This window comes from Hyla sarda, chromosome 7, assembly GCF_029499605.1.
Source record: "Hyla sarda isolate aHylSar1 chromosome 7, aHylSar1.hap1, whole genome shotgun sequence".
Lineage (NCBI taxonomy): Eukaryota > Metazoa > Chordata > Amphibia > Anura > Hylidae > Hyla > Hyla sarda.
Window position 1 is genome coordinate 96430437 of NC_079195.1, and position 27453 is coordinate 96457889.

A 27453-nucleotide genomic window follows, 5' to 3' on the forward strand; every position below is an offset into this window, starting at 1 on the left:
TAAAAAACACTACATATACACATACCCCTACACAGCTCCCCTCCCCTCCCCAATAAAAATGAAAAACGTCTGGTACGCCACTGTTTTCAAAATGGAGCCTCCAGCTGTTGCAAAACAACAACTCCCAGTATTGCCGGACAGCCGTTGACTGTCCAGGCATGCTGGGAGTTTTGCAACAGTTGGAGGCACCCTGTTTGGGAATCACTGGCGTAGAATACCCCTATGTCCACCCCTATGCAAATCCCTAATTCAGGCTTCAAATGCACATGGCGCTCTCACTTTGGAGCCCTGTCGTATTTCAAGGCAACAGTTTAGGGCCACATATGGGGTATCGCCGTACTCGGGAGAAATTGACTAACAAATCTTGGGGGTCTTTTTCTCCTTTCACCCCTTATGAAAAGGGGAAGTTGGGGTCTACACCAGCATGTCAGTGTAAAAAAATAAACTTTTTACACTAACATGCTGGTGTTGCCCTATACTTTTCATTTTGACAAGAGGTAAAGGGGAAAAAAGCCCCCCAAAATTTGTAACGCAATTTCTCCCGAGTACGGAGATACCTCATATGTGGGCGCAAACTGCTCTGGGGGCGCACAACAAGGCTCAGAAGGGAGAGTGCGCCATGTACATTTGAGGTAATTTGCACAGGGGTGGCTGATTGTTACAGCGGTTTTGACAAACGCAAAAAAAACAAAACCCCACATGTGACCCCATTTCGGAAACTACACCCCTCACGGAATGTAATGAGTGGTGCAGTGAGAATTTACACCCCACAGGTGTCTGACAGATCTTTGGAAGAGTGGGCTGCGCAAATTAAAAATGTTGTACAGCCCACTGTTCCAAAGATATGACAGACACCAGTGGGGGGTAAATGCTCACTTTACGCCTTCTTACGTTCCTCAAGGGGTCTTGTTTCCAAAATGGTATGCCATGTTGGGGTTATTTTGTTGTCCTGGCACCATATGGGCTTCCTAAATGCGACATGCCCCCCGAGCAAAATTTGCTCTCAAAAAGCCAAATATGACTCCTTCTCTTCTGAGCATTGTAGTTCGCCCGTAGTGCACTTCAGGTAAACTTATGGGGTACCTCCATACTCAGAAGAGATGGGGTTACAAATTTTGGGGGGTATTTTCTGCTATTAACCCTTGCAAAAATGTGAAATTTGGGGGGGAAACACACCTTTTAGTGAAATTTTATTTTTATTTTTTTACATATGCAAAAGTCGTGAAACTCCTGTGGGGTATTAAGGCTCACTTTATTCCTTGTTACGTACCTCAAGGGGTCTAGTTTCCAAAATGGTATGCCATGTGGGGGATTTTTGCTGTCCTGGCACCATAGGGGCTTCCTAAATGCGACATGCCCCCGAGCAAAATTTGCTCTCAAAAAGCCAAATATGACTCCTTCTCTTCTGAGCATTGTAGTTCACCCATAGTACACCTCAGGTCAACTTATGGGGTACCGTCATACTCAGAAGAGATGGGGTTACAAATTTTGGGGGGTATTTTCTGCTATTAACCCTTGCAAAAATTTGAAATTTGGGGGGAAACACACATTTTAGTGAAATTTTATTTTTATTTTTTTACATATGCAAAAGTCGTGAAACTCCTGTGGGGTATTAAGGCTCACTTTATTCCTTGTAACGTACCTCAAGGGGTCTAGTTTCCAAAATGGTATGCCATGTGGGGGATTTTTGCTGTTCTGGCACCATAGGGGCTTCCTAAATGCAACATGCCCCCCAAAAACCATTTAAAAAAAACGTACTCTCCAAAATCCCCTTGTTGCTCCTTCGCTTCTGAGCCCTCTACTGCGCCCGCCGAACACTTTACATAGACATATGAGGTATGTGCTTACTCGAGAGAAATTGGGCTACAAATATAAGTATACATTTTCTCCTTTTACCCCTTGTAAAAATTCAAAAATTGGGTCTACAAGAACATGCGAGTGTAAAAAATGGAGATTGTGAATTTTCTCCTTCACTTTGCTGCTATTCCTGTGAAACACCTATAGGGTTAAAACGCGGACTGAATGTCATTTTGAATACTTTGGGAGGTGCAGTTTTTATAATGGGGTCATTTGTGGGGTATTTCTAATATGAAGACCCTTCAAATCCACTTCAAACCTGAACTGGTCCATGAAAAATTGTGAGTTTGGAAATTTTGTGAAAAATTGGAAAATTGCTGCTGAACTTTGAAGCCCTCTGGTGTCTTCCAAAAGTAAAAACATGTCAATTTTATGATGCAAACATAAAATAGACATATTGTATATGTGAATAAAAAATTTTTTTTGGGGAATATCCATTTTCCTTACAAGCAGAGAGCTTCAAAGTTAGAAAAATGCAAAATTTTCAAATTTTTCATAAAATTTTGGGATTTTTCACCAAGAAAGGATGCAAGATACCACAAAATTTTACCACTATGTTAAAGTAGAATATGTCACGAAAAAACAATCTCGGAATCAGAATGATAACTAAAAGCATTCCAGAGTTATAAATGTTTAAAGTGACAGTGGTCAGATGTGCAAAAAATGGCCGGGTCCTGAGGTGTAAAATGGCTGGGTCCTTAAGGGGTTAAAGAATACCTCTATTAACTTGATACATTTTATAATCCTCCCAGTTCACTGCCTCCATTATGATAACCCCCCCCCCCCAGCCTTTATTTTTTAGTTTTCTACCTTGATATTGCTCTGTATTTTCTGCTCAGCCTCAGGTTTGGGTTCACAGACTGGGATGGGGCATTACCCAGCAGGGGTGACATCATCTGAAGCCATACAGGGGAGAACTTCCTCACTTACTCTGCAGCCAACAGCAAACAGCAGTTAAGCGTGAGAGGAGCTATGATAGGATAATGCTGGACACACACCCCATAGCACTCCAGACTGCATTTCCTGTGTTTGGACTTCTGCCAAGCCAGCAGGTGTCCAAAGTCTGTGCAAAAGTTGGGGGGGGGGAAATGTGCTCTGGACAAGTAGAAAGATACCTAGTGGCAGCTTTTTCAAACACAAATAAAACATAGAAAACATAATTTTTTTAACCCCTTAAGGACTCAGCGTTTTTCAGTTTTTGCATTTTCGTTTTTTCTCCTTACATTTTAAAAATCATAACCCTTTAAATTTTCCACCTAAAAATTCATATTATGGCTTATTTTTTGTGCCACCAATTATTCTTTGTAATGACATCCGTCGTTTCACCCAAAAATCTACGGTGAAATAAAAAAAAAATCATTGGGCGACAAAATTGAAAAAAAAAAGAGGCCATTTTGTAACATTTGGGGGGCTTCTATTTCTACGCAGTGCATTTTTTTTGTAAAAATTACACCTTTTCTTTATTCTGTAGGTCTATACGATTAAAATGATACCCTACTTATTTAGGTTTGATTTTGTTTTATTTCTAGAAAAAATCATAATTAAAATGCACGAAAATTTATGTGTTTAAAAATGTCCTCTTCTGACCCCTATAAATTTTTTTATTTTTCTTCATATGGGGATGTATAAGGGCTCATTTTTTACGTCGTGATCTGAAGTTTTTATCGGTATCATTTTTTTATGGGACTTTTTGATCGCTTTTTATTTTGGACTTTGAATTTTTTTTACGTGTACGCCATTGATCGTGCTGTTTAATAAAAAAAAAACTTTTATATTTAGGACATTTACGCACACGGCGATACCACATATGTTTATATTTATTTTTATTTACTTAGTTTTTTTTTAAATGGGAAAAGGTGGGTAGGGGTTATTCAGACTTTTATTAGGGAAGGGGATAAATCACATTTATTAACACTTTACTTTTTTTTTGCAATGTTATAGCCCCAATAGGGGACTATAACTATGCACACACTGATTTCCTACACTGATCACTGCCATGCAATAGCATTGCATTGATCAGTGTTAACGCCACACAACTGCTCCTGCCTGGATCTCATGCATGGAGCATTCCTGCCTGGATCTCATGCAGTCATTCGGCGATCGGACACACAGGAGGCAGGTAGGGACCTTCCTCACGTCTGTACAGCTGATCTGGATGCCAGACTGAGCTGCCGGGAAGGTTTCACTTTCACTTCAGACGCAGTGAACAATTTTGATCGCTGCGTCTGAAGGGTTAATACTGGGCATCACCATGTTTGATGATGACCGGTTTCAGTCGCGGGTCACGGCCATCGGGACCGACCCGATATGATGAGGGGTCACCGCGTGACCCTGCGTTATATCGCGGGAGCCGGCGCAGGATGTAAATATACGTCCTGTGTCGTTAAGGAATTAAACAAAGTCTTTTAAAAAAAAAAAATGTATTTACCACAAGGAGTGCAATAGAAGAAATTAATTTTTAATGAGAGTGCCCATTTAAAACCTCTGTACAACACTGCCTAAGAGCTCTAAAGCCCTGTATAACACTGTAAGGGTCACCTAGAAATGTATTCAAGTTGTTTTAACCCCTTAACGATGCAGGACGTATATTTATGTCCTGCGCCTGCTCCCGCGATATGAAGCGCGATCACGCCGCGATCTCGCATCATATCGAGTCGGTCCCGGCGCTCATCAACGGCCGGGACCCGCGGCTAATACCACACATCGCCGATCGCGGCGATGTGCGGTATTAACCCTTTAGAAGCGGCGGTCAAAGCTGACCGCCGCTTCTAAAGTGGAAGTGAAAGTGACCCGGCTGCTCAGTCGGGCTGTTCGGGACCGCCGCGGTGAAATCGCGGCGTCCCAAACAGCTTGCAGGACACAGGGAGGGCCCTTACCTGCCTCCTCGGTGTCCGATCGGCGAATGACTGCTCCGTGCCTGAGATCCAGGCAGGAGCAGTAAAGCGCTGATAACACTGATCACAGGCATGTTAATACACGCCTGTGATCAGGATGAGAGATCAGTGTGTTCAGTGTTATAGGTCTCTATGGGACCTATAACACTGCAAAAAAATAAGTAAAAAAAAAAGTGTTAATAAAGGTCATTTAACCCCTTCCCTAATAAAAGTTTGAATCACCCCCCTTTTCCCATAAAAAAAAATAAAACAGTGTAAAAATAAATAAAAATAAACATATGTGGTATCGCTGCGTGCGTAAATGTCCGAACTATAAAAATATATCATTAATTAAACCACACGGTCAATGGCGTACGTGCAAAAAAATTCCAAAGTCGAAAAAAGCGCATTTTTGGTCACTTTTTATATCATTAAAAAATTAATAAAAAGTGATAAAAAAGTCCGATCAAAACAAAAATCATACTGATAAAAACTTCAGATCACGGCGCAAAAAATGAGTCCTCATACCGCCCTGTACGTGGAAAAATAAAAAAGTTATAGGGGTCAGAAGATGACATTTTTAAACGTATAAATTTTCCTGCATGTAGTTATGATTTTTTCCAGAAGTGCTACAAAATCAAACCTATATAAGTAGGGTATCATTTTAACCATATGGAGCTACAGAATAATGATAAGGTGTAATTTTTACCGAAATATGCACTGTGTAGAAACGGAAGCCCCCATAAATAAAAAAATGGCGTTTTTTTCCGATTTTGTCGCACAATGATTTTTTTTTCCGTTTCGCCGTGCATTTTTGGGTAAAATTACTAATTTCACTGCAAAGTTGAATTGGCAATGCAACAAATAAGCCATAATATGGATTTTTAGGTGGAAAATTGAAAGGGTTATGATTTTTAAAAGGTAAGGAGGAAAAAACGAAAGTGCAAAAACGGAAAAACCCTGAGTCCTTAAGGGGTTAAGTTGGTTTTAAGGCTAAGTTAATGTCAAAGTTACAGCAACATGCAATGACCCATGGTAACTGACAGCTTGTTTAGAAACCCACTGCACTAGCCAATTTTATATACTTTTTAACACTAAAATAAAGCCGCATAAATTATCCCTTTTTGTTGGCAGATGCCTCCATGAAAAGCTGAAAAAAATTATCCCTTTTTTGGTATCATGGGTTGTGTATATGTAGGTCTGGCCGTATACCCCCTCTAACCCTTTAATGTTTTTTCTTCCAGTTATGATGAAATGGCAAAGAAAGATCTTCCTGCAGTTATTGATTTTATTTTACAAAAAACTGGCCAAAAGCAATTATATTACATTGGTCATTCACAAGGCACAACTATAGGTAAGAATATTTCATGCACACTTTTCAAAGATTTTAAAATAACCTACATCGACTCAGAGTGGGAAACCTTATGGACCTTTCTTTTGACAACATTGGTGCCATTCTTAGTTAATAGTGTGCATGGTCACAGCTGGATGGGTACATGGGGTGCACATCTGGGTCTTCTACCTTCTTGAGGACTTAGGGGTTGTCCAGAACTCATGAAGAGGTGTCCATGCATTAGTGTAGCTCTCTTTTGAAGTTAAGGGAGTTGCTGGCCAGAGCACCCCCGTGGCACTGTATATTTTAGTTGAGAGGGCCACATGCGCAGATAGCCACCTCTTCAATATGTGGCTGATATGGAATGGGTCTAAAGGCAGAGGTAGGAAAAGAGCACCCTCCAGATTTTTTCCTTAAACACCTCTACCAACCTTAATCCAGTTCTAAACAAGGTGTGTTGTCTATTTTTAGATCTCAGCAAAGAAGTAAAGTGTTGGTAGAGCACCCAGTAAGGCTCACTACCTCTATAAAGCACAGCACCTTTTGGGGGGGGGGGGCGGTGGTACCAGCATGCAGTATGAAGTCAAGCTCATAAAGGCAATATTACATAGTTACATAGTTCATAAGGTTTAAAAAAGAGCAGAGTCCATCAAGTTCAACCTATAACCCTAATGAGTCCCTACTGAGTTGATCCAGAGGAAGGCAAAAAACCCTCATACTAGAGGTAAAAATTCCTTCCCAACTCCAAATATGGCAGTCAGAATAAATCCCTGGATGAACCTTCTGTCCCTATAAATGTAATATACATAACCAGCAATGTTATTATTCTCCAAAAATGCATCCAGACCCTTTTTGAACTCTTTTACAGAGTTCACCATGACCACCTCCTCTGGCAAAGAATTCCACCGTCTCACTGCTCTTACAGTAAAGAACCCTCGTCTGTACTGGTGTAGAAATCTTCTTTCCTCCAGACGTAGAGGATGCGCCCTTGTTATAGATACTGTCCTGGGTATAAATAGATCATGGGAGAGACCTCTGTATGGTCCCCTGATATATATATATATATATATATATATATATATATATACACATAGTTATTAGGTCTCCTCTAAGCCTTCTTTTTTCTAAACGAAATAACCCTAATTCTGATAATCTTTCTGGGTACTGTAGTCCTCCCATTCCCCGTATTACCCTGGCTGCCCGTCTTTGAACCCTCTCCAGCTCCACTATATATTTCTTGCACACTGGTGCCCAGTACTGTACACAGTATTCCATGTGTGGTCTGACTAGTGATTTGTACAGCAGTATAATTATTTCCTTGTCATGGGCATCTATGCCCCTATTGATGCACCCCATGATTTTATTAGCCTTGGCAGCAGCTGCCTGACACTGGTCACTACAGCTAAATTTACTATTAACTAAGACCCCTAAGTCCTTTTCCACGTCAGTCGTCCCAAGTGTTTTCCCATTTAATACATAATCCCAGCCCGGATGTTTCCTCCCCATGTGCATTATCTTACATTAATCAGTGTTGAATTGAGTCATACATTTATATCAAGATACTCCAAAATAGCATCCCTTAGAAAACCCTCCATCAATTTACATACAACGGAGGTTAAACTAAAAAGTCTATAATTCCCAGGGTCACCTTTTGACCCCTTTTTAAATACTGGCACCACATTTGCCCACATTTTCCTGGGGAACAGTCCCTGTTACTATAGAGTCCCTAAATATTAAAAATAGGGGTCTGTCTATTACATTACTTAATTCCTTTGGAACACGGGGGTGAATGCCATCTGGACCTGGTGATTTGTCTATTTTGATTTTTTGTAGGCGGCACTGTACTTATTCCTGGGTTGCACTAGTAATTGCTACATTTATTTATTTATTGTCTAAAAAAATATGTTTTCCTGTTTTTAAACTTAAGGTATTAAGCATTGTCTACTAGACAACCTAGAAAAGTGCAGTCTGGGGTCTCCTAGGACTGTATCAATTGGGTTGGATACATACTAGGCTTTTTGTGCAATTGGCACACTTTGCAAGCAGCACTACTTTTTCATACAAAACACATCAATTGACGATCAGTAAAGTTCCAATAAATCAGAATTTATTGTACATTTACTCACCTCTATTGCCTTCCTTAAGGCACTTAACCTGATAAAATGCTTATCCACTGAAGATTTGAGAAAAGCTGAGATAGGGTGTCCGTTTTTGCTATACAGTTCCCATATCAGGTTTTTGGATGAAAAACGGATTCCTCAAAACCGGACTAAACTGTATCAAAACGTGTGTACAAATTTTAACCCGTATATGGTTAAAAAAACGTATATGGTTTTAAAAATGATGTCCAGTTGCATCCGTTTTTTAAGAAAAAAAAGTATACGTTTTTAACTTTCCACTCTATTAGAAGAAAAAACTGTGCAAAGTCAAAAACCGTATGGTGCAAACCGGATGGAACCGTACTCAAATGGAACCGTACTCACATACTCTTCAGTACGGTGCCCATTGACTCCCATGTTAAAAAAAACTTAGACGGTTTCCAAATGGTTTTTCACCTGGAGCAAAACCATGGTAGGCTGTGGTTTTGGGTATGGAAAAAAAAGGGATAAAACCGTACAAGATGCAAAACGGATGCAACCCAATGCATCGTTTGGCATACGGTTTTCAGTGGAGAGTCAATGCAAACGTTTTTTTTAATACAGTTCCATTCGGTTTTCAAATTGAAAACGTATACGGGAAATGTATTGCAAAGACGTGGTGTGAATGCACCCTTACAATCCTATAGGCAATGTTTGTAACTGGTAAAGATAGTAATGGGTATCTTTTGGAAATCAAGTATTTGTAACGTGCTGTAGCTTTTTTATGCAGGTCTCTATTAATGGGCTTTTCTATTAAATAATTGAGTGTGTATATATATATATTTATATATTTATGTTATTATAAACTGAGTAATATATTTTTCTCAGTGCAGATTTGTTCTTTCTGCCGTTACAGGATTCATTGCATTTTCCACCATTCCTCAACTGGCTAAAAAAATTAAAATGTTTTTCGGTCTTGCCCCTGTGGCTACTGTTCAACATCCTATTGGTCCAATTGCAGCATCCAGATACATACCATCTTTTTTAATTAAGGTAAAAGGGGTGGACATGGGCAATTCACTGATGGTGCTATATAAAATACCTTAGCCGTGTGCCAATACTTCAGTGTGCCAGTGGTGTGAACCATTAAAAACCAATAAGTGTAGGCCACTACATGCAGTCTGATAGTCAACTTTACGTCACCGGCATGCACTGATATTTTAAGGTAAGAGTAAACACTATTGCTACATTCTTAAAGTTGCACATTTCTGGTTCAGAAAATATTCATACCCAAATAAAGTAGAATTAAAAAAACAAAATAATATTGTTATTAAAACCAAACATTAGAGGAAAGGCTACAGGGTCAGAACATGTCAGTAGTGAAGGGGGGGGGGGGGGGGATACCTTTCGTCAAACAGCCCACCAGAAGTAAAGTGACAGGTGGCATGTTCCCTTTTCTAACAGAGCCTCACTAGGCCACGCACCCTTCCCATCAATAAGCCACACCCCCTTCCCTGCATAGCTTCGCCCTCCTTTCTTCCTTAAATAAACATCACACAAATTTGAGGGGGTTTAGTAATGAGTCTATTATTTTGAGCATTTTTTCCGTTTTGTTTGTTTTATGTGTAAATTACAATCAGGCTAATTCCACTCCTAATTTTGGCTAAAGTAATGACCAAAATTCCAAGAATATTTCTAGGTGCCATTTGAAGTTTGTCCCTAACTAGCTGATAGGAAAACAAGATGAGAACAAACAGGAATAAGTGAATTGAAAAACGCACACAGCATTCCATTAGATCTTTAACCCCTTAAGGACCAGGGTTTTTTTTTTCCGTTTTTGCACTTTCATTTTTCCCTCCTTACCTTAAAAAAATCATAACGCTTTCAATTTTGCACCTAAAAATCCATATGATGGCTTATTTTTTGCACAACCAATTCTACTTTGCAGTGACATCAGTCAGTTTACCCAAAAATCTACAACAACATTAAAAAAGAAATCATTGTGCGACAAAATTGAAGAAAAAACACAATTTTGTAACTTTTGGAGGCTTCCGTTTCTACGCAGTAAATTTTTCGGTAAAAATTACACTTTATCCTTATTCTGTAGGTCCATACAATTAAAATGATACCCTACTTATATAGGTTTGATTTTGTCGTACTTCTGGAAAAAACATAACTACATGCAGGAAAATTTATACGTTTAAAATTGTCATCTTCTGACCCCTATAATTTTTTTATTTTTTCGCATACAGTGTGGTATTAGAGCTATTTTTTTTGTGCTGTGATCTGAAGTTTTTAGCAGTGCCATTTTTGCATTGATCAGATTTTTTGATCGTTTTTTATTCTTTTTTTCATGATATAAAAAGTGACCAAAAATATGCTATTTTGGACTTTGGAATTTTTTTGAACGTACACCATTGACCATGCTGTTTAATTAATTCTATATTTTTATAATTCGGACATTTACGCCTGTGGCGATACCACATATGTTTATTTTTATTTACACTTTTTATAAATGGGAAAAGGGGGGTGATTCAAACTTTTATTGGGAAGGGGTTAAATGATCTTTATTAACTTTTTTTCCCACTTTTTTTTGCAATGTTATAGCCCCCATAGGGGGCTATAACACTGCACACACTGATCTTTTACATTGATCAATGGTTTCTCATAGGAAACCATTGATCGATGATTCTGCTGCTTGACTGCTCAGGCCTGGATCTCAGGCACTGAGCAGTCATTCGGCGATCGGACACCAGGAGGCAGGTAAGGGGACCCTCCCTAAACTAACCGGTATTAGTTTACTTTCACTTTTAGACGCGGCAATCAACTTTGAACGCTGCATCTAAAGGGGTAATAGCGCGAGGCACCACGATCAGTGCCGCGCGCTACTAGCCACGGGTCCCGGCCCGACCCACTATGAAGTGAGGCCGCACCGTGGCCACGCGTTATAGAAAGGGAAAGGACCCAGGACGTATAGGTACGCCCTTGGTCCTTAAGAGGTTAAGGCCTTATGGTATGTCGATATAATCTGATAATCCATCAATACAGCTGAATAGTTTGTTTATACAATACGTGCATGGATTTAACCGTCACAGAGACAAAGTCCTGCAGCACATTTCAAATTTGTGATGTTTGGACATACCCAAAGGTAAATTTATGCACAATTTATAGTTACATTTATTATGCACCCACTCCATAATTGTTTCAGGTATTATATACATAACAAAGATTCATGAAAATATTATGCTAACCAAATAATATCCAGGGCAAATGGGCACTGTGCCTATTGTAAGTAAAAGAAATGTGTCCAATCGTAGAACATTTAGTAACATGAACTTAAAGAAAATACTATAATAAAAATGATGTTTTATATTTATAGCACATGATAAATAATGACATTAATCATTGTCAGTGACAGTAATATTAATAGCGAAGCTATGCAGGGAAGGGGGTACATATTACCTGGGGTGAGGGGGCCCCACACTATAAACATTCAGATCCATTTAGGAGACTACATTAGTGACTGTTGGAGAAAGGGGGGTGAAGCTATGCAGGGAAGGTCACGTGGCCTGATGATGGGAAGGGGGCGTGGCTTAGTGAGGTTCTGTTGGGAAAGGGGGCATGGCATCTGTCACTTTACTTCCCGTGGGAGCGGTTTGACAAAAGGTATCCCCCTTCACTACTCATGTCCCTGATGGTCTAACCATATAGAATTACAATTAAGGCTAAGTTCACACTACCATTGTGCTCCTGTTTTGGATCCAGGAGGTCTTTTTTTGTGGCAAAGGGAGCCAAAATAAGATGGAACACATCTGACACCAACGGGTCCTGACAGATCCCATTCACTTAAATGGGATCTGTCATGGACATGCAGTATTTTTTTCTCCGCTCAACTCCTGTTGTTCTGATGGACTAACCAACAGAGCTCTATTTTCCAGGCCACAACGCAATGTAAACAAGCCCCAACAAGTGAGAACCTGAACATAAACATACGTTTAAAAATTTCCTCTTCTGACCCCTATAACTTTTTAATTTTTCCGCATACAGGAATGTATGAGGGCTCATTTTTTGCACCATGATCACAACTTTTTATTGGTACCATTTGTTTTTATGGGATTTTTTGATTGCCTCTTATAAATTTTTTATGGTATGAAAAGTGACCAAAAATATGTTATTTTGTACTTTGGAATTTTTTATATGTACGATCGTGCAGTTTAATTAATTATATATTTTTATATTTCAGACATGAAGGGGGGTGATTCTAACATTTATTGAGGAAGGGGTTAAATCACATTTATTACCTTTTAACACCGTTATAGCCCCCATAGGGGACGATAACATGAAATACCTTAATTGCATACACTTATCAATGCTATGCCATAGTATAGCATTGATCAGTGTTTTCGGTGCTCGATTGCTCTAGCCTGGATCTCAGGCATGGAGCAATCAATCGCCAATCAGACACCAAGGAGGAAGGTAGGGACCCTCCCCCTGTGTCCTCAGCTGATCGGGACACCGTTTAACCGCGGTGGTCCCGATTAGCCCGAATGAGCTGCTGGGAAGCATTTTTTTACATTTTAGACACAGTGATCAAATTTGATTGCCCCGTCTAAGGGGTTAATACTGGACATCATCGCGATCGGTGATGTCCGGTATTAGCCATGGGGCCCGGCCATTGCTAGGTGCCTGGACCAACCCGATATGGATGCGGGGTCAGCCCATGACCCCGCGTCATATCATAGGAACGGGCACAGGGCATACAGGTACACCCTGTGTCCTTAACAGGTTAAAGAGTACTTGTCACCAAATAAACTTTCCTAAACCTACTCAGGCTATGCTCTCTAACTACTCCTAACACCCCTCCCACCGTTAAAATAATTTTTAGAGCTTTAAAAAGCTTTGTATCATCCTGTTCTTCTTGCTCACATGGTGCAATCTCCCAGCAGGAGAAAGTAGGCATTTCCCAGCAGGCATGACATCACTGAAGCCTGCTGGGGGACCACTTCCGTCCTCTCATCGTTGCAGTGCTGTGATGAAAAGAAGACCTTAAGCTCTGTGCAGCTTTCAGTGAGGCTTTGTGTAGCTTTCAGTCTGTGCAGCTTTCAGTGAGGCTCAATGCATCTTTCAGTATGGCTCTGTGCATCTTTGTCTATACAGCTTTCAGTCTGTGCAGCTTTCAGTGAGGCTCTGTGCAGCTGTCAATCAAGCTCAGTGCAGAGAAACACTTACTGAGTTTGGTCTCCTGCCAGGCTGAGAGGAGACAAAACTCACTGTATTAATTGCAGCAGGGACCAGAACAGTGCCACCTAGTGGCCGATTTTTCTATTACATTTTAAACATATTTATGTTGATAATGGGAAGTGAATGGGAAAGTGTTTGCTAATTACACAAGGAGCATTATATTAAAAGTTTTATTTGGTGACAGGTACTCTTTAAGTAAACCCCTGATGGTTAACCAAAAACAAAAAAAAAAAAAGCACACATCTCCTGATAAATCCAGGTACATCTGAGGCTGCCCTTGGCCAGCTTCAAAAGTCCATTCAAGCTCAGAATTGCAAGCAGGTGTAAATTGTAGTGAATTTGGCATCGGGGACCACACCACCTTTGTGAGAAATTGTGCAACTCTGCACTAAGCTCTGTCTGTTTGGTGAGTGTGACACAGAGCAGCTACATTTTTGCTTACTTTTTGTACAAATGTGGAATTTCAGAAAAAATTAGCATTTTTTTGGTGGGTCTGCTTCATACCTGCCAAGTGGAAGGAGCTAAGTACAGAAGTGAATGTTTTTTTTCTCACAAAGGGGGCGTTATGCCCCCACATGCTGTATTTGCGGCTGATTGCACCTCAAGCTGGCATAGGTTTCTCAGCTGGCGCTTTGCTGCAATCATAAGTTATAGCTGTAGTGCACTTTACTACTTTAGGGTACGTTCACACATACAGGATCCTGCACAGATTTGATGCGCAGGATTTGTAACTGCAGATTAGAAGCTGTGTTCAGTCATTTCGTTTACATTGAAATCTGCAGCAGAAAATCCTGCGCATCAAATCTGTGTACGTGTGAACATACCCTTAAGGTAAAAAAAAGACAAGAATCCATCAAGTTAAATCTATATTCCTACTAAATCTTTAAAAAGCATTCTTACCTCTTTTAGAAATAGCATTTACTCCCAACTAACATTTAGGAATGATAGCAGATAGTCAACTATAAAAATAAAATATCTATGTTTAGATGCAACAGAAAATGATTTTTTCTTACCACAAGCTCCAGCACCTGTTATGTATATCTATTGTCTTATGGCTGAGCTAATGTTACTCCTATGTACTTCCACGGTTGACTGGAGCAGTTTACAAATGTTATCACTATCTTATGGCACCCTATGACAGTGCCACGTTTAAAGAGGTACTCCGCTGCCCTGCTTCCGGAGTTCCGCTCCCCAGTGTCCGGAAGTTTATTGTTCCGAACGCTGTGTGCAGGCTTTCCAGTTCAGAGCCGCCCCTCATGATGTCACGCCTGCCCCCTCGTGCCGCCGTGCCCCCTTCCCATAGACTTTCGTTGAGGGGACGGGCGTGACGTCACGAGGGGTGGCCCTGAACACGGAAGCCCACACACAGCGTTCAGAACAATAAACTTCTGGATGCTGGGGAGCGTAGCTCCGGAAGCAGGGCAGCGGAGTACCCCTTTAAGATTGCTCAGCCAATAAAAATTACTCCTTTTACCACCAAGTTCCTACGTGAAGATTACATGGCTGTGTGCTTGATTTTATGTGGCTGTTTGCAACCTGTGTGGCTGAAACACCTGAACCCCATTATTAGGAAAGATGTCCACATATATTGGTCATGTGAAAAATATTTTATCTTATGTCTTACATGTATAGTATTAACCCTTGGAATCCACTTATTAATCAGCGCATTTACAACACGTCTGCCTAAATACACTAACACAGAAGTGTCATTTATAAAGGAAAGTCTTTCATCATGCTTTTACTTTTAGCCAGCGTTCGGTGATAAAGACTTTATGCCACAATCAAGCTGGATTAAAATCCTCTCCAAACATTTTTGCAATCTTTTTCCACTGGATGAACTATGTGGCAACGTCTTCTTCCTCCTGTGTGGGTTTAATGAACGGAACCTAAACATGGTATGTTCAATATGTCAGAAATGAAAATGTCTGCCCATTTCTAAACTACTTTGGCCCAGATTTATTATACCTAATTGTAAGACAGTGCAAACTTAGAGTAACAGAGGGATTTATAAATCTGGCATATCTAAAGACTGACTAGTTTAGGCTATTAGTTGGCTTACTTTAAACCGCAATCATGCACCAACATTTTTGTGAATTTTGTAGCACATTTTGGCATTCCTTTTTACCAAGACCACACTCTGTTTTACCAAGGCGATGCCCTTTTTATTGCACTCAGTGGCAAAGTGCCTAAAAAGTGTCTATAACTCCCAATAAATCTGGTGTAAGTCATGTAAGACATCTTATGGCGCATTCTGGTGAATTTGCAATAGTAAATCTGGGCCTGCGTGTTACAATGCAGATTTTTCCAATCTTCAATTCAAATTTTTTCCAGTTGCCTTTATTAAATTTATAGACTGGTAACTCACACAAATCTTATGTACAGACAGCATAAGTAAATAAATTACAATAAAAACAGGACTTCTCTATAGGCACATCTTCAGAAGAACAGAAAATCAGCCAATCTTACTTAATAAAATTGGCTTTATTAATATTTGCACTTCGCACGCTAGCCTCTCTATAGATATTTAGACACTTTCAGAGTTCTTGTGTCTGCCCTTTTACAGCCTTCTCTTTTACTCTTCTGTCAGGCATGTGTAGCTGTCACAGTACTCTCTGACTGGTGGGATCCATTTAAGTGTATATCCAAAATTTTATACTTTAATGATCTCCAGCTCCAACGTGGGGAGATGCAGGCCATGCTGGGTGATACAGTTGCAGAGGCAACAGTATGATGCTCAGTAAATTCTGCGCTCAAGCCCTGTTTAGAACTTGCTGAACGCCATATGGTTGCCTCAGCAACTACTGTCTAGCATGGGTGTACACAAAAATTTAACTATAGATGAGAATGGAAAGGGAAATAGAGCTACAAATCTGTACAAAGACAGCAAAGTTGATCTGCAGAATTTTTGCAACGTGTGGGCTGCTTATAATAGTGTAACACACAGTTAAGTACGGTATATACTAAACTACCAAGCACCAGTGTAGACAAGTTTGACTCATTTACTTTCTAGCCTTACATAGAACTGACAATGAAATTCAGATTTAGGGTAGGATTACACATGCCATATTTTGCTGCATATTTTTGCAGATGTTTTTGCTACCCATTGACATCAACGGGTAGGAAAATACACATTAGAAAAATACACAGCAAAATATAGCAAATGTGACCCTACCCTTTAAGTTTTTATCACACAAACGTTCCTTAATGTATCCCTGTGCATTAAAACAATAAAAGAGCACACACGTGCCTTCATGGTTCCCCTACTGCTTCTGCTGTCACATCATCCGGTCCTGGCTGTCCTGCTATCGATGACATCTTACTTAGCTCTGTGATTGGCTGAGCGGAGAGCGGTAAGTTATTGGAAGCTGTCGGAACAAGAGCGCCAGGATAGGAAGATGTGACAGGGGAAGCAGTGGGAAAACGAGGGAGGTTAGTATGTGCTCTTTTATTGTTTAATGCACAGGGACGAAGTAAAAAAAAAAGTTCTAAACCCCTTTTAAATTCTATTAATTAAAAAATGATGTCTTTACTTTTATTTAGACTCGTGTTCATGTTTACATTTCATACTGTCCTGCTGGAACATCTGTGCAAAATATGAAACATTGGTTACAGGTACAGTACTATACAGGTCAAAGTTCTACACTCTGATTTTTTTTTTATAAGAAAAAGTCACAAAAATACTTAAAAAATAAAAATCTTACAAATGGCATTGCGTTATCATTCTGCTGTATGCCTTATACATCTCCGCTGGATACTGTAATTCTTTGTTTGATGGAAAATCTGTGTTCAACCTTCTAACATCCAAATATGTGAAATACGTATAATGTCTGGTTGGAAGATCTATATTCACACTGTGTCAGCAATATATGTTCTATATATGCACTGGGAAATACTACTAGAACTTATGCCAAATGTGCCTATAAACTTCTCCTGGCCCAAAAATTGCCAAAAAGGTGTCCTATTGACATCAAGCAGGCTTGCATTATTTGGTATACTTTTTGTTTCCAGAAAATCCAGAGACTGAAGATATGGTGGGCAGCCAAGTTAGGTGGCAGCATGATTCCTCATTCTGCCACTAATCTGTGGCTAAATTTAGTGGTAGCTTAACCCCTAAGGGGCATCCACCAAAGCAGGAGGAGGAGCCAGAAATCAATGATGTAGTCCCACTGCGCACCCAAGTAATCTTATTTGCTGAGCCTCCTTACCAGTAGCCGCACAACCCAACTCCACTGCAGGGCATGTCTCCTCACTCCTGGGGCATTTCCCTTTTTGGCAGCCAGATGGGCTTTGCTCTTCAAACTTTGTTTCTCTTACACAAATGTAAATGGGTATTCCGGTGGGAAACTATTTTTTTAAATCAACTGGTGCCAGAAAATTAAAAAGATTTGTAAATTACTTCTATTAAAAAATCGTAATCCTTCTGGTACTTACCTGCTGTATACTACATATGAATTACTTTTCTTTTTAAATTTCCTTTCTGTCTGATCACAGGGCTCTCTGCTGACATCTCTGTCCATGTCAGGAACCATCCAGAGCAGGAGCAAATCCCCATAGCAAACCTCCCCTGTAGTGGAAAGTTCTTAACATGGACAGAGGGGTCAGCAGAGAGCACTGTGGTCATACAGAAAGGAAATAAAAAATAAAAGAACTTCCTCTGGAGCATACAGCAGCTGATAAGTACTGGAAAGATTAAAGGTGTACTCCACTGGAATACATTTTTTTTTTATCAACTGGTGCCAGAAAGTTAAACAGATTTGTAAATGAATTCTATTTAAAAATCTTAACCCTTCCAGTACTTATCAGCTGCTGTATAATACAGAGGAAGTTCTTTCTTTTTTTGAACTTCCTTTCTGTCTGACTACAGTGCTCTCTGCTGACACCTCTGTCCATTTTAGGAACTGCCCAGAGTAGGAGTAAATCCCTATAGCAAACCTATCCTGCTCTGGACAGTACATGACATGGACAGAGGTGTCAGCAGAGAGCACTGTGGTCAGACAGAAAGGAAGTTCAAAAAGGAAATAACTTCCTCTGTAATATACAGCAGCTGATAAGTACTGCAAGGGTTAGGATTTTTAAATAGAAGTAAATTACAAATCTGTTTAACTTTCTGGCACCAGTTGATAAAAAAAAAAAAAATGTTTTCCACTGAAGTACCCCTTTATGACAGCTAACAGTTACTATTAAGTCTAGATATTATCTTTGAGACATTCTGCTGGCACTGAGCATTCTTGCTTTATTAACCCTGATCACCCACTATCACATTGTTGTTCATTTCCTCAAACGTCTCTCGCTTTTAATAAAGCTAGGTGCATTGTTGCATATTTAATACCCCAGCCCATCTGGTTTTCTAGATGCCCTGGCTCAGTGTCCTTTTAGGACCCAGGGTCCCATTTTTTTTTCTCTTACAGGGCACCTCTTGGGAGGGATCACAGCTGTACCAAGAAGTTCAGTCCAAGGCAAAATATTTTTATTTAACCCATCCTCGTCCAGCTTTCATTCTTATGCAGATAATGAAATCAAATGAACTGTACAAAAGAAACTGTACAGTACAGATCAGCTATCCTTCACTGTCTGTAGGAAAATGAACTGCCTAGTACCTCAAAACTACGCATATGTTCATACTGGTAATCTTGAGTCCCACAAGCTGGCCTCACTTAATAGACGAAATGTTCACCTATTGAAGCCATACAACCGACCCAGACCAAACTAACCCTTTGCCTAATGTCAGAAGTGTAACAACAGATTATGTGGTCTAGCCACTGATTTTATACTCTAGACCAGACCAGTGGTCTTCAACCTGCGGACCTCCAGATGTTGCAAAACTACAACTCCCAGCATGCCCGGACAGCCGTTGGCTGTCCGGGCATGCTGGGAGTTGTAGTTTTGCAACATCTGGAGGTCCGCAGGTTGAAGACCACTGCTCTATGCTCTATAATACATTTTCACCTGTCACCTCTTGTCCATCCACCCACAACCTTATACAACCCATTAAAATAGTCAATAAATATCACTGTCATCTTTCCAGTCTCTACATTACCCGGTCCCCTATCCCATGGAGCCATTGAACACTTCATCTCTTTGGTACTTATGATCTTTCCTTCTTCACTGTCAGATCTTTTCACTAGTGACATTACTCAGGAGGAAGTAAATAATGCAAGTAGAATCCTGAAACCTAACAAGGAGCCTGGTCCTCAAGCCTTTTTTATCCCAATAATAGGGAGTATATTGGGAGCTCCTTTTCCCATCTAACTTAGTTTTTAAAGGGTACCTCTCATCAAATAAACTTTTGATATATTTTAGATTAATGAATGTTGAATAACTTTCCAATAACATGTTAATAAAAAATATGCTTCTTTCTATTGTATTTTTCCCGATCAGTCCCGTCAGCAAGCATTTCTGACTCATGCTGGAGTCCTAAACACTCAGAGCTGCCAGCCTGCTTTGTTCACAGCCAAACAGGCTGTGAACAAAGCAGGCTGGCAGCTCCGAGTGTTCTCCTTTGTGAACAAAGCAGACTGGCAGCTCGTAGTGTCTAGGACTCCAGCATGAGTCTGAAATGCTTGCTGCCAGGACTGGTAGGGAGACCCCTAGTGGTCATTTCTTCAAAGTGGAAAATTAAATAGAAAGAAGCATATTTTTTAATAACATGCAATTGTGAAGTTATTCTGCATACATTAATCTATAATATATCAAAAGTTTTTTTGATGAGAGGTACCCTTTAATACTCTGCCATCTTTTTGTCCTCTACATTTACAAATCATTGCCAGCCACTATATCATTGTACTCAAGGTCTCAGAGACCATATCGTCAGGGCTTATTTTCCACCAATATCCTTCCCTAAATAAGTTCTCCAAATATTAAAGGGGTACTCTGGTGCTTACACATCTTATCCCCTATCCAAAGGATAGGGGATAAGATGCCTGATAGCGGGAGTCCCACCGCTGGGGACCCCCGTGATCTTGCACACAGCCCCCCGTTTGTAATCAGTCCCCGGAGCGTGTTCGCTCCGGGTCTGATTCCCGGCGACCACAGGGCCGGCGGCGTGGGATGTCACGCCTCCGCCGCCGTGTGACGTCACACTCAATGCAAGCCTACGGGAGGGGGCATGACAGCTATGACGCCCCCTCCCATAGGCTTGCATTGAGGGGCGGAGCATGAAGTCACACGGGGGCACTGTCGTGACGTCACATGCCGCCGGCCCTGTGTTCGCCGGTAATCAGACCCGGAGCGAACACGCTCCGGGGACTGATTACAAACGGGGTGCCGCGTGCAAGATCACAGGGGTCCCCAGCGGCGGGACTCCCGCGATCAGGCATCTTATCCCCTATCCTTTGGATAGAGGATAAGATATCTAAGTACCGCCCGGAGTACCCCTTTAACACTCTCTCCCTGCATCTGTGGATAGGTAAGAAAAGTTAGAAACCCCTTCAATGTTAGCATTTATTACAGTGGAGGCAGAAAATAACTAGCAATACTGTGTTTTATGTTGAAAATGCTTACAAATATTTATGATGTCTGTAATGGAATAGTGACATATTATTATTGCCTTATTACTTAGGCTGTCCACACTGGGAAACTACAGGCTTTTGACTGGGGCCGTAAAGGCAATATGATGCACTATAACCAGGTAAGGCTATATTTTATATCATTTTTATAACTCAAATATTACATTTAAGTTACTGTTTAAAATGAAGATGTCTATATAATGATCTCATTTCCATGGATCTGGGCTTTAGAGACCCGGTCAAAGTTGTGGCCAATTTGTATTGTAAAAATAAATAGCCATCTATGGTAACACACACAGGCTAGGTCCACCAGGGTAGGAGACACTGATACTTAGTGGTTCATAGGGGGGGGGGGTCCCCCAAGCATAATGAGCTATTGGACATAAGATGTCTGCACTAATAACCTGTCATACAGCATTGGACATGCTTACCAAGGATCCGTGCCTGTGTTGGTGGTTAAAGGGGTACTCCACTGCTCAGCGTTTGGAACAAACTGTTCCAAACACTGAAGCCGGCGCCGGGAGCTCGTGATGTCATAGCCCCCCCCTCATGATGTCACGCCCCGCACCCTCAATGCAAGTCTATGGGAGGGGGCGTGGCAGATGGGGAGGGGGTGGGCTATGACGCCACCATTATGGATGATCAGATCCCCACGGCAGCTCTGCGGGTGATCCGATCATCCATTTTAGTGACTTCTCTGCCGCAGATGCCGTGATCTGAATTAATCATGGCATCTGAGGGGTTAATGGCACACATCAGCACGATCGTTGATGTGCACCATTACCAACGGGTCCCTGGCTGCTGATAGCAGCCGGTATCTGCCGTGCATGACCCGAGCATCGGTCCGATGCTCTCGGTCATGTACAGGATGTAAATGTATGTCCTGGTGCGTTAAGTACCACCACACCAGGACGTACATTTAAGTCCTGCGTCGTTAAGGGGTTAAAAGGGTACTCTGGTGGGAATTTTTTTTTTTTTTTCTTAAATCAACTGGTGCCAGAAAATGAAACAGATTTGTAAACTACTTCTATTAAAAATTCTTAAAGAGGAAATTCTTTTCTTTTGGGATTTCTTTTCTATCACGACCACAGTGCTCTCTGCTGACACCTCTGTCCATTTTAGGAACTGTCCAGAGCAGCATACGTTTGCTATGGGGATTTTCTCCTGCTCTGGACAACTCCTGACATGGACAGAGGTGTCAGCAGAGAGCACTGTGGTCATGACAGAAAAGAAATCCAAAAAGAAAAGAATTTCCTCTGTAGTATACAGCGGCTGATAAGTACTAGAAGGATTAAGATTTTTTAATAGAAGTAATTCACCAATCTGTTTAACTTTCTGGCATCAGTTGATTTAACCCCTTAAGGACGGTGTTTTTCCATTTTCATTTTTTCCTAATGACCTTCTAAAAATCATAACGCTTTAAATTTTGCACCTAAAATTCCATATTATGGCTTATTTTTTGTGCCACCAATTCTAGTTGTCAGTGACATTAGTCATTTTACCAAAATATCCATGGCAAAGTGGAAAAAAAAATTCATTATGCAACAGAATTGAAGTAAAAATGCCATTTTGTAATTTTGGGGGTTTCCGTTTCTACGCAGTGCATTTTTCGGTAAAAATGACATTTTGTCTTTATTCTGTAGGTCCATACGGTTAAAATGATACCCTACTTATATAGGTTTGATTTTGTATTACTTCTAAAAAAAAAAAATCATAACTACATGCAGGAAAATGTATATGTTTAAAATTTATCTTCTGACCCCCATAACTTTTTTATTTTTCCGTGTACGGGCCAATACAAGAGCTCATTTTTTGTGCCATGATCTGAAGTTTTTATTGGTACCTTTTTCATATTGATCGGACTTTTTGATCGCTTTTTATCCATTTTTTCATGACATAAAAAGTGACCAAAAATACGCTATTTTGGACTTTGGGATTTTTTTGCGCATACGCCATTGACCAAGCGGTTTAACTAACAATATACAGTATTTTTATAATTCGGACATTTACGCATGCGTCAATACCACATATGTTTATTTTTATTTACACTGGGTTTTTTTTTATGGGAAAAGGGGGTGATTCTTACTTTTATTAGGGAAGGGGTTAAATGATCTTTATTAACTTTTTTTTTAACACTTTTTTTGCGGTGTTATAGCTCCCCTAGTGGCTATTACACTGCACATACCGATCTCATACACAGATCATTGCCATGCATTGACATGGCAAAGATCAGTGTAATCGGCGGTTGATTGCTCAAGCCTGGATTTCAGGCTCGGTCAATTAATCGCTGATCGGACGCGACAGAGGCAGGTGAGGGGACCTCTGCTCGCGTTGTAGCTGATCGGGACATCGCGATTTCACCACAATGGTCCCAATCAGCCTGACTAAGCTGCCGGGAAGCTTTTACTTTCATTTTAGATGCGTCTAAAGGGTTAATAGCACGCGGCACAACAATTGGTGCTGCACACTATTAGTCGCTGGGACCGACCCGATATGACGCGGGGTCACAGCGTGACCCCGCGTTTTATACCGTGACTGGGGGAGGTTAAAAAAAAAGGTTTTCCACTGGAATACCGCTTTAACTCCTTAAGGACACCGCCTGTTTTTATCTTAATGACCAAGCCCAATTTTTCAAAAGTGGTAATACCTCTGACATGCTTTTACTTAGCGACACAAATTCTAAGATTGTTTTTCATGACATATTGTACTTTATATTAGTGGTAAATCTTTGTTGATTCATGCAGCATTTTTTTGTGAAAAACTCCAAAATATTATGAAAAATTGGAAAATTTCTGGTGTTTTTTTTTATTCGTTCATGGCATTTACTTTATGGTAAAAATGTTATGTTATTTTTATTCTGTGGGTTAGCACGATTATGGCGATACCCAATTTATATAGCTTTTTTTTGTTCTTTTTCCTTTTCTCAACAAAATCCTTTTTTCCCCTTTTTTGTGTTGCCATGTTCTGACAGCCATAACTTTATTTTTCGGCCAACGTCATTGTGTGAGGGCTTATTTTTTGCAGGACAAGCTATTCTTTTTATTGGTACCGTTTTTGCGATTTATGCTACCTTTTGACCTTTTTTTTTATTTCACATTTTGGACCAAAATACCATTATCATTTTATTGCACAAGTCATTATGGACGTGGCAATACCTATTATGTATAGGTTTGGAAGTTTTTTATTTTTTGGGTGATAATATAGGACTGATCACAACATCTATGGGGTTGATGCTGCAAAATTAAAGAGACGGAGACCCCTAGTGGCCATTTTTTTAAAACAATTTTTTCACATCTTTAGCAATCAAAATGAAGTATATTAGGGAAATGCTTACTTTTTAAGGAAATATTAAATGGAAAAACCTTGTTTCTAATGACAGTAACACTTTAATGTCCATATACTCTAATACAATATATTGACTGGGATGTCCATTATTTGCTGTTTAAATTTCAGCCTCATCATAGATTGAAAAAAATACAGCATTCAATAATAAATTGCTAAGGTAGTAGTTTGAATGAGCTTTAGAAAGGACAATTATTTTCCCAGTCTCAAGCTGGTTCATGCTACCCATGGAGAACAAGGAGAAGTAAAGTACAGGTTCACAATGTCTATAGGGAAGGTAGAATTTGCTTATCAGAGAGGTGTCACCCTTCCTTATAAAGTAGTATGAGGGGTATATAGATATTTGGCTGTGATCGAATGATCAGGAGATGCCCTCCTATAATGTCCAGTTGGCTACAGCTGGTGGAATGTGTGAAATCTTTACTGTCCTTATTTTTGTCTTTGAATGTGTTCCCCTTGCTATTTTGCAGAGCACTCCTCCTTTATATGATGTGACGAAGATGAGCGTCCCCACAGCTCTCTGGAGTGGAGGAAATGACTGGCTTGCTGACAAGCTAGATGTTGAGTCATTGACATCTAAAATCAGTCACTTGGTCTTTCATGAAGAGATACCAAATTGGCAGCATCTAGATTTCATATGGGGTCTTGATGCTCCCCAAAGGATGTACAAAAAAATCCTTCAGCTCCTGGGAAAGTACACGTGAATGATCAATTAGCTATCTGCCACTGGAATTATCAATAAGAAGAGAAGGAAGGAGAATGTTCACACAATGGGTGGCCGTACCTAAAGCAACAGTAATGACTTGTAATTATTAAACAGTAATAGATAGCTGGGAATAACTAGGAAGTCAGAAAGGAGGCTTTCACATGCCCAAGCTGTGAGAGTCCTGTGTTGATGCATTGGCTGGACTATTCGTTTTAGTACCTTGTATCCCTCACTATTTGTGAAAGTTCTAGTGCAAGACAGCATAAAGGTGCTCCCAGGTTATTATTATTATTCATGTATATTAGGGTGTTTCATTTTGAAAGGCAAAAAAAATATGTAAAATTTTTGCAGACTTTGCTTACGCCCCGAGTCTCAGTGATGTAAAAGATATATATGCCAAAATTTGATGAGTTTTGTAAAAGTAATTACTTTTATTGGGAAAACTAGTAATCACAAACTTAAAATATCCAAACTAGACACCAACATTAATAGGTAGTATGATGGTAAATATGTGTTATATTAAACAACTTTGAACAATGCAATCCTTTCTTTTGTTCGCTTGGTGACAACTTTTCTGTGATGTTCGACTACCCTCAAAAAGAATTGTTTTTTGTTGTTCGTCCCTGACCGATTCGTTAAACTTTATCAGAACAATTCCTCTTTCTGCGGTATCATTGACCACCTTAACCCCTTAAGGATCATGCCCATTTTGACCTTAAGGACCAGAGCATATTTTGCACATCTGAACAATATCACTTTAAAGGGTTACTCCGCTCCCCAGCATCCGGAACATTGAGTTCCAAACGCTGTGTGCGGGCTTCCGTGTTCATGCCCGCCCCTTGCGACGTACGGGTGTGGACACAGAAGCCCACTCACAGCGTTTGGAACTCAATGTTCTGGATGCTGGGTAGCGGAGTAACCCTTTAAGCTTTAATAACTCTGGGATCTTTTACTTATGAATTTGATTCTGAGATTGTTTTTTCGTAATACAATACAGAAATTTAGGTGCACTACTGTGGTGGATGTATACAATGACATTGGCTATCCCTCAACACTGATGTTAAAATTGAGACATTCGCCAGTGTATCCTTATATGAAGGACACACCAGAGCCCGCACACCAACGCCAAGGTTTCTCAGATGGCACGGGACCTGACGCTAAACCTACCTGTGCGTGAAAAGCAAAAACCAGGGGCCAGTGGGCAATTACAGCAGCACTAGGCCGACATGCAGCCTGCTCCCAGTTCCCTCCAGTGTGACTGAGCACACATACAATGGGAGGAGGGAGAGTGGCTACAAGCCCCACCTAAGTTGGCTGATATAGGTGCATGGCCTCACAGGTGCAACCTTAATGCTGCCTGTTTTTTCGTGACATATTCTACTTTATCATAGTGGTCAATTTTCATCGATAGTTGCATAATTTCTTGGTGAAAAATTCAAAAATGTCTTTAAAGCTCTCTGCTTGAGAGGAAAATAGACAAACCAAAATAAATTATATATTGATTCCCATATTCAATAGGTCTACTTTATGTTTGCATCATAAAGTTGACATGTTTTTACTTTTGCGAGACATCAGAGCGCTTCAAAAGGTCAGCAGCAATTTTCAAATTTTTCATAAAATTTTAAAAATCGGAATTTTTCGGGGACCAGTGCAGTTTTGAAGTGGATTTGAGGGTTTTTCATATTAGAAATATCCCATAAATTACCCAATTATAAAAACTTCACCCCTTAAAGTATGCAAAATTATATTCAGAATGTTTGTTAACCCTTTATGTGTTTCACAGGAATAGCAGCAAAGTGAAGGAGAAAATTCAAAATCTCAATTTTTTACACCAACATATTCTTGTAGACCCAGTTTTTGAATTTTTACAAGGGGTAAAAGGAAGAGAAGATGCCCCCAAAATGTGTAACCCAATTTCTCTCAAGTAAGGAAATACCTCATATGTGAACGTAAAGTGCTCTGTGGGTGCACTAGAGGGCTCAGAAGCGAAGGAGCGACAAAGGGATTTTGGAGAGTTTATTTAGCTGAATTGCTGAAATGGTTTTTAGGGGGCATGTAGCATTTAGGAAGCCCCTATAGTTCCATAACAGCAAAAAACGAAAAAAAAATAAGTAAATAAAAAACAAACAAACCCACATGGCATACTATTTTGGAAACTACACCCCTCAAGGAACATAACAAGGGGTCCAGTGAGCCTTAACACCCCACAGGTGTTTGATGACTTTTCGTTAAAATCGGATGTGTAAATGACATTTTTTTTCTTCTTTCACTAAAATACAGTTTTTTCCCCAAATTTACCATTTTACAAGATTACTTTACAGCGATCTTCACTGCTGCTTCTGATGCCGACTCCTCCACTTGTCTGCCGCCAGTCCCCATTGCCTGCGCCGGTCCCAGGTATGCCGCCGGTCCCTGCAGCTCTTGGGGTCATCTTCCCCCGCTCTGCCTGGACTTCTAGGGGCGGGCAGAGGGGGGATCTGAACTTTAACCCCCCAGTCAGCTGAGACACTGTGATTGG

The 27453-nt window shown here is 40.3% G+C and overlaps 1 protein-coding gene across 4 annotated transcripts in view; it reads left to right on the top strand.

Moving 5' to 3' along the window:
• Positions 1-25705, top strand: part of LOC130282145 (lysosomal acid lipase/cholesteryl ester hydrolase-like) — a 77504-nt gene extending 51799 nt beyond the window's left edge. For 3 of the 4 annotated variants that reach the window (XM_056530085.1, XM_056530088.1, XM_056530086.1), the window contains exons 5-10: positions 5975-6084; positions 9058-9194; positions 15131-15277; positions 16923-16994; positions 20941-21009; positions 24700-25705. In XM_056530085.1, the coding sequence (XP_056386060.1) occupies positions 5975-6084; positions 9058-9194; positions 15131-15277; positions 16923-16994; positions 20941-21009; positions 24700-24933 (769 nt within the window). In that variant the 3' untranslated portion in view covers positions 24934-25705. The remainder of the gene's footprint in view (positions 1-5974; positions 6085-9057; positions 9195-15130; positions 15278-16922; positions 16995-20940; positions 21010-24699) is intronic. The other variant, XM_056530087.1, reaches the window with a different exon arrangement.
• The last annotated feature ends 1748 nt before the right edge of the window (positions 25706-27453 follow it).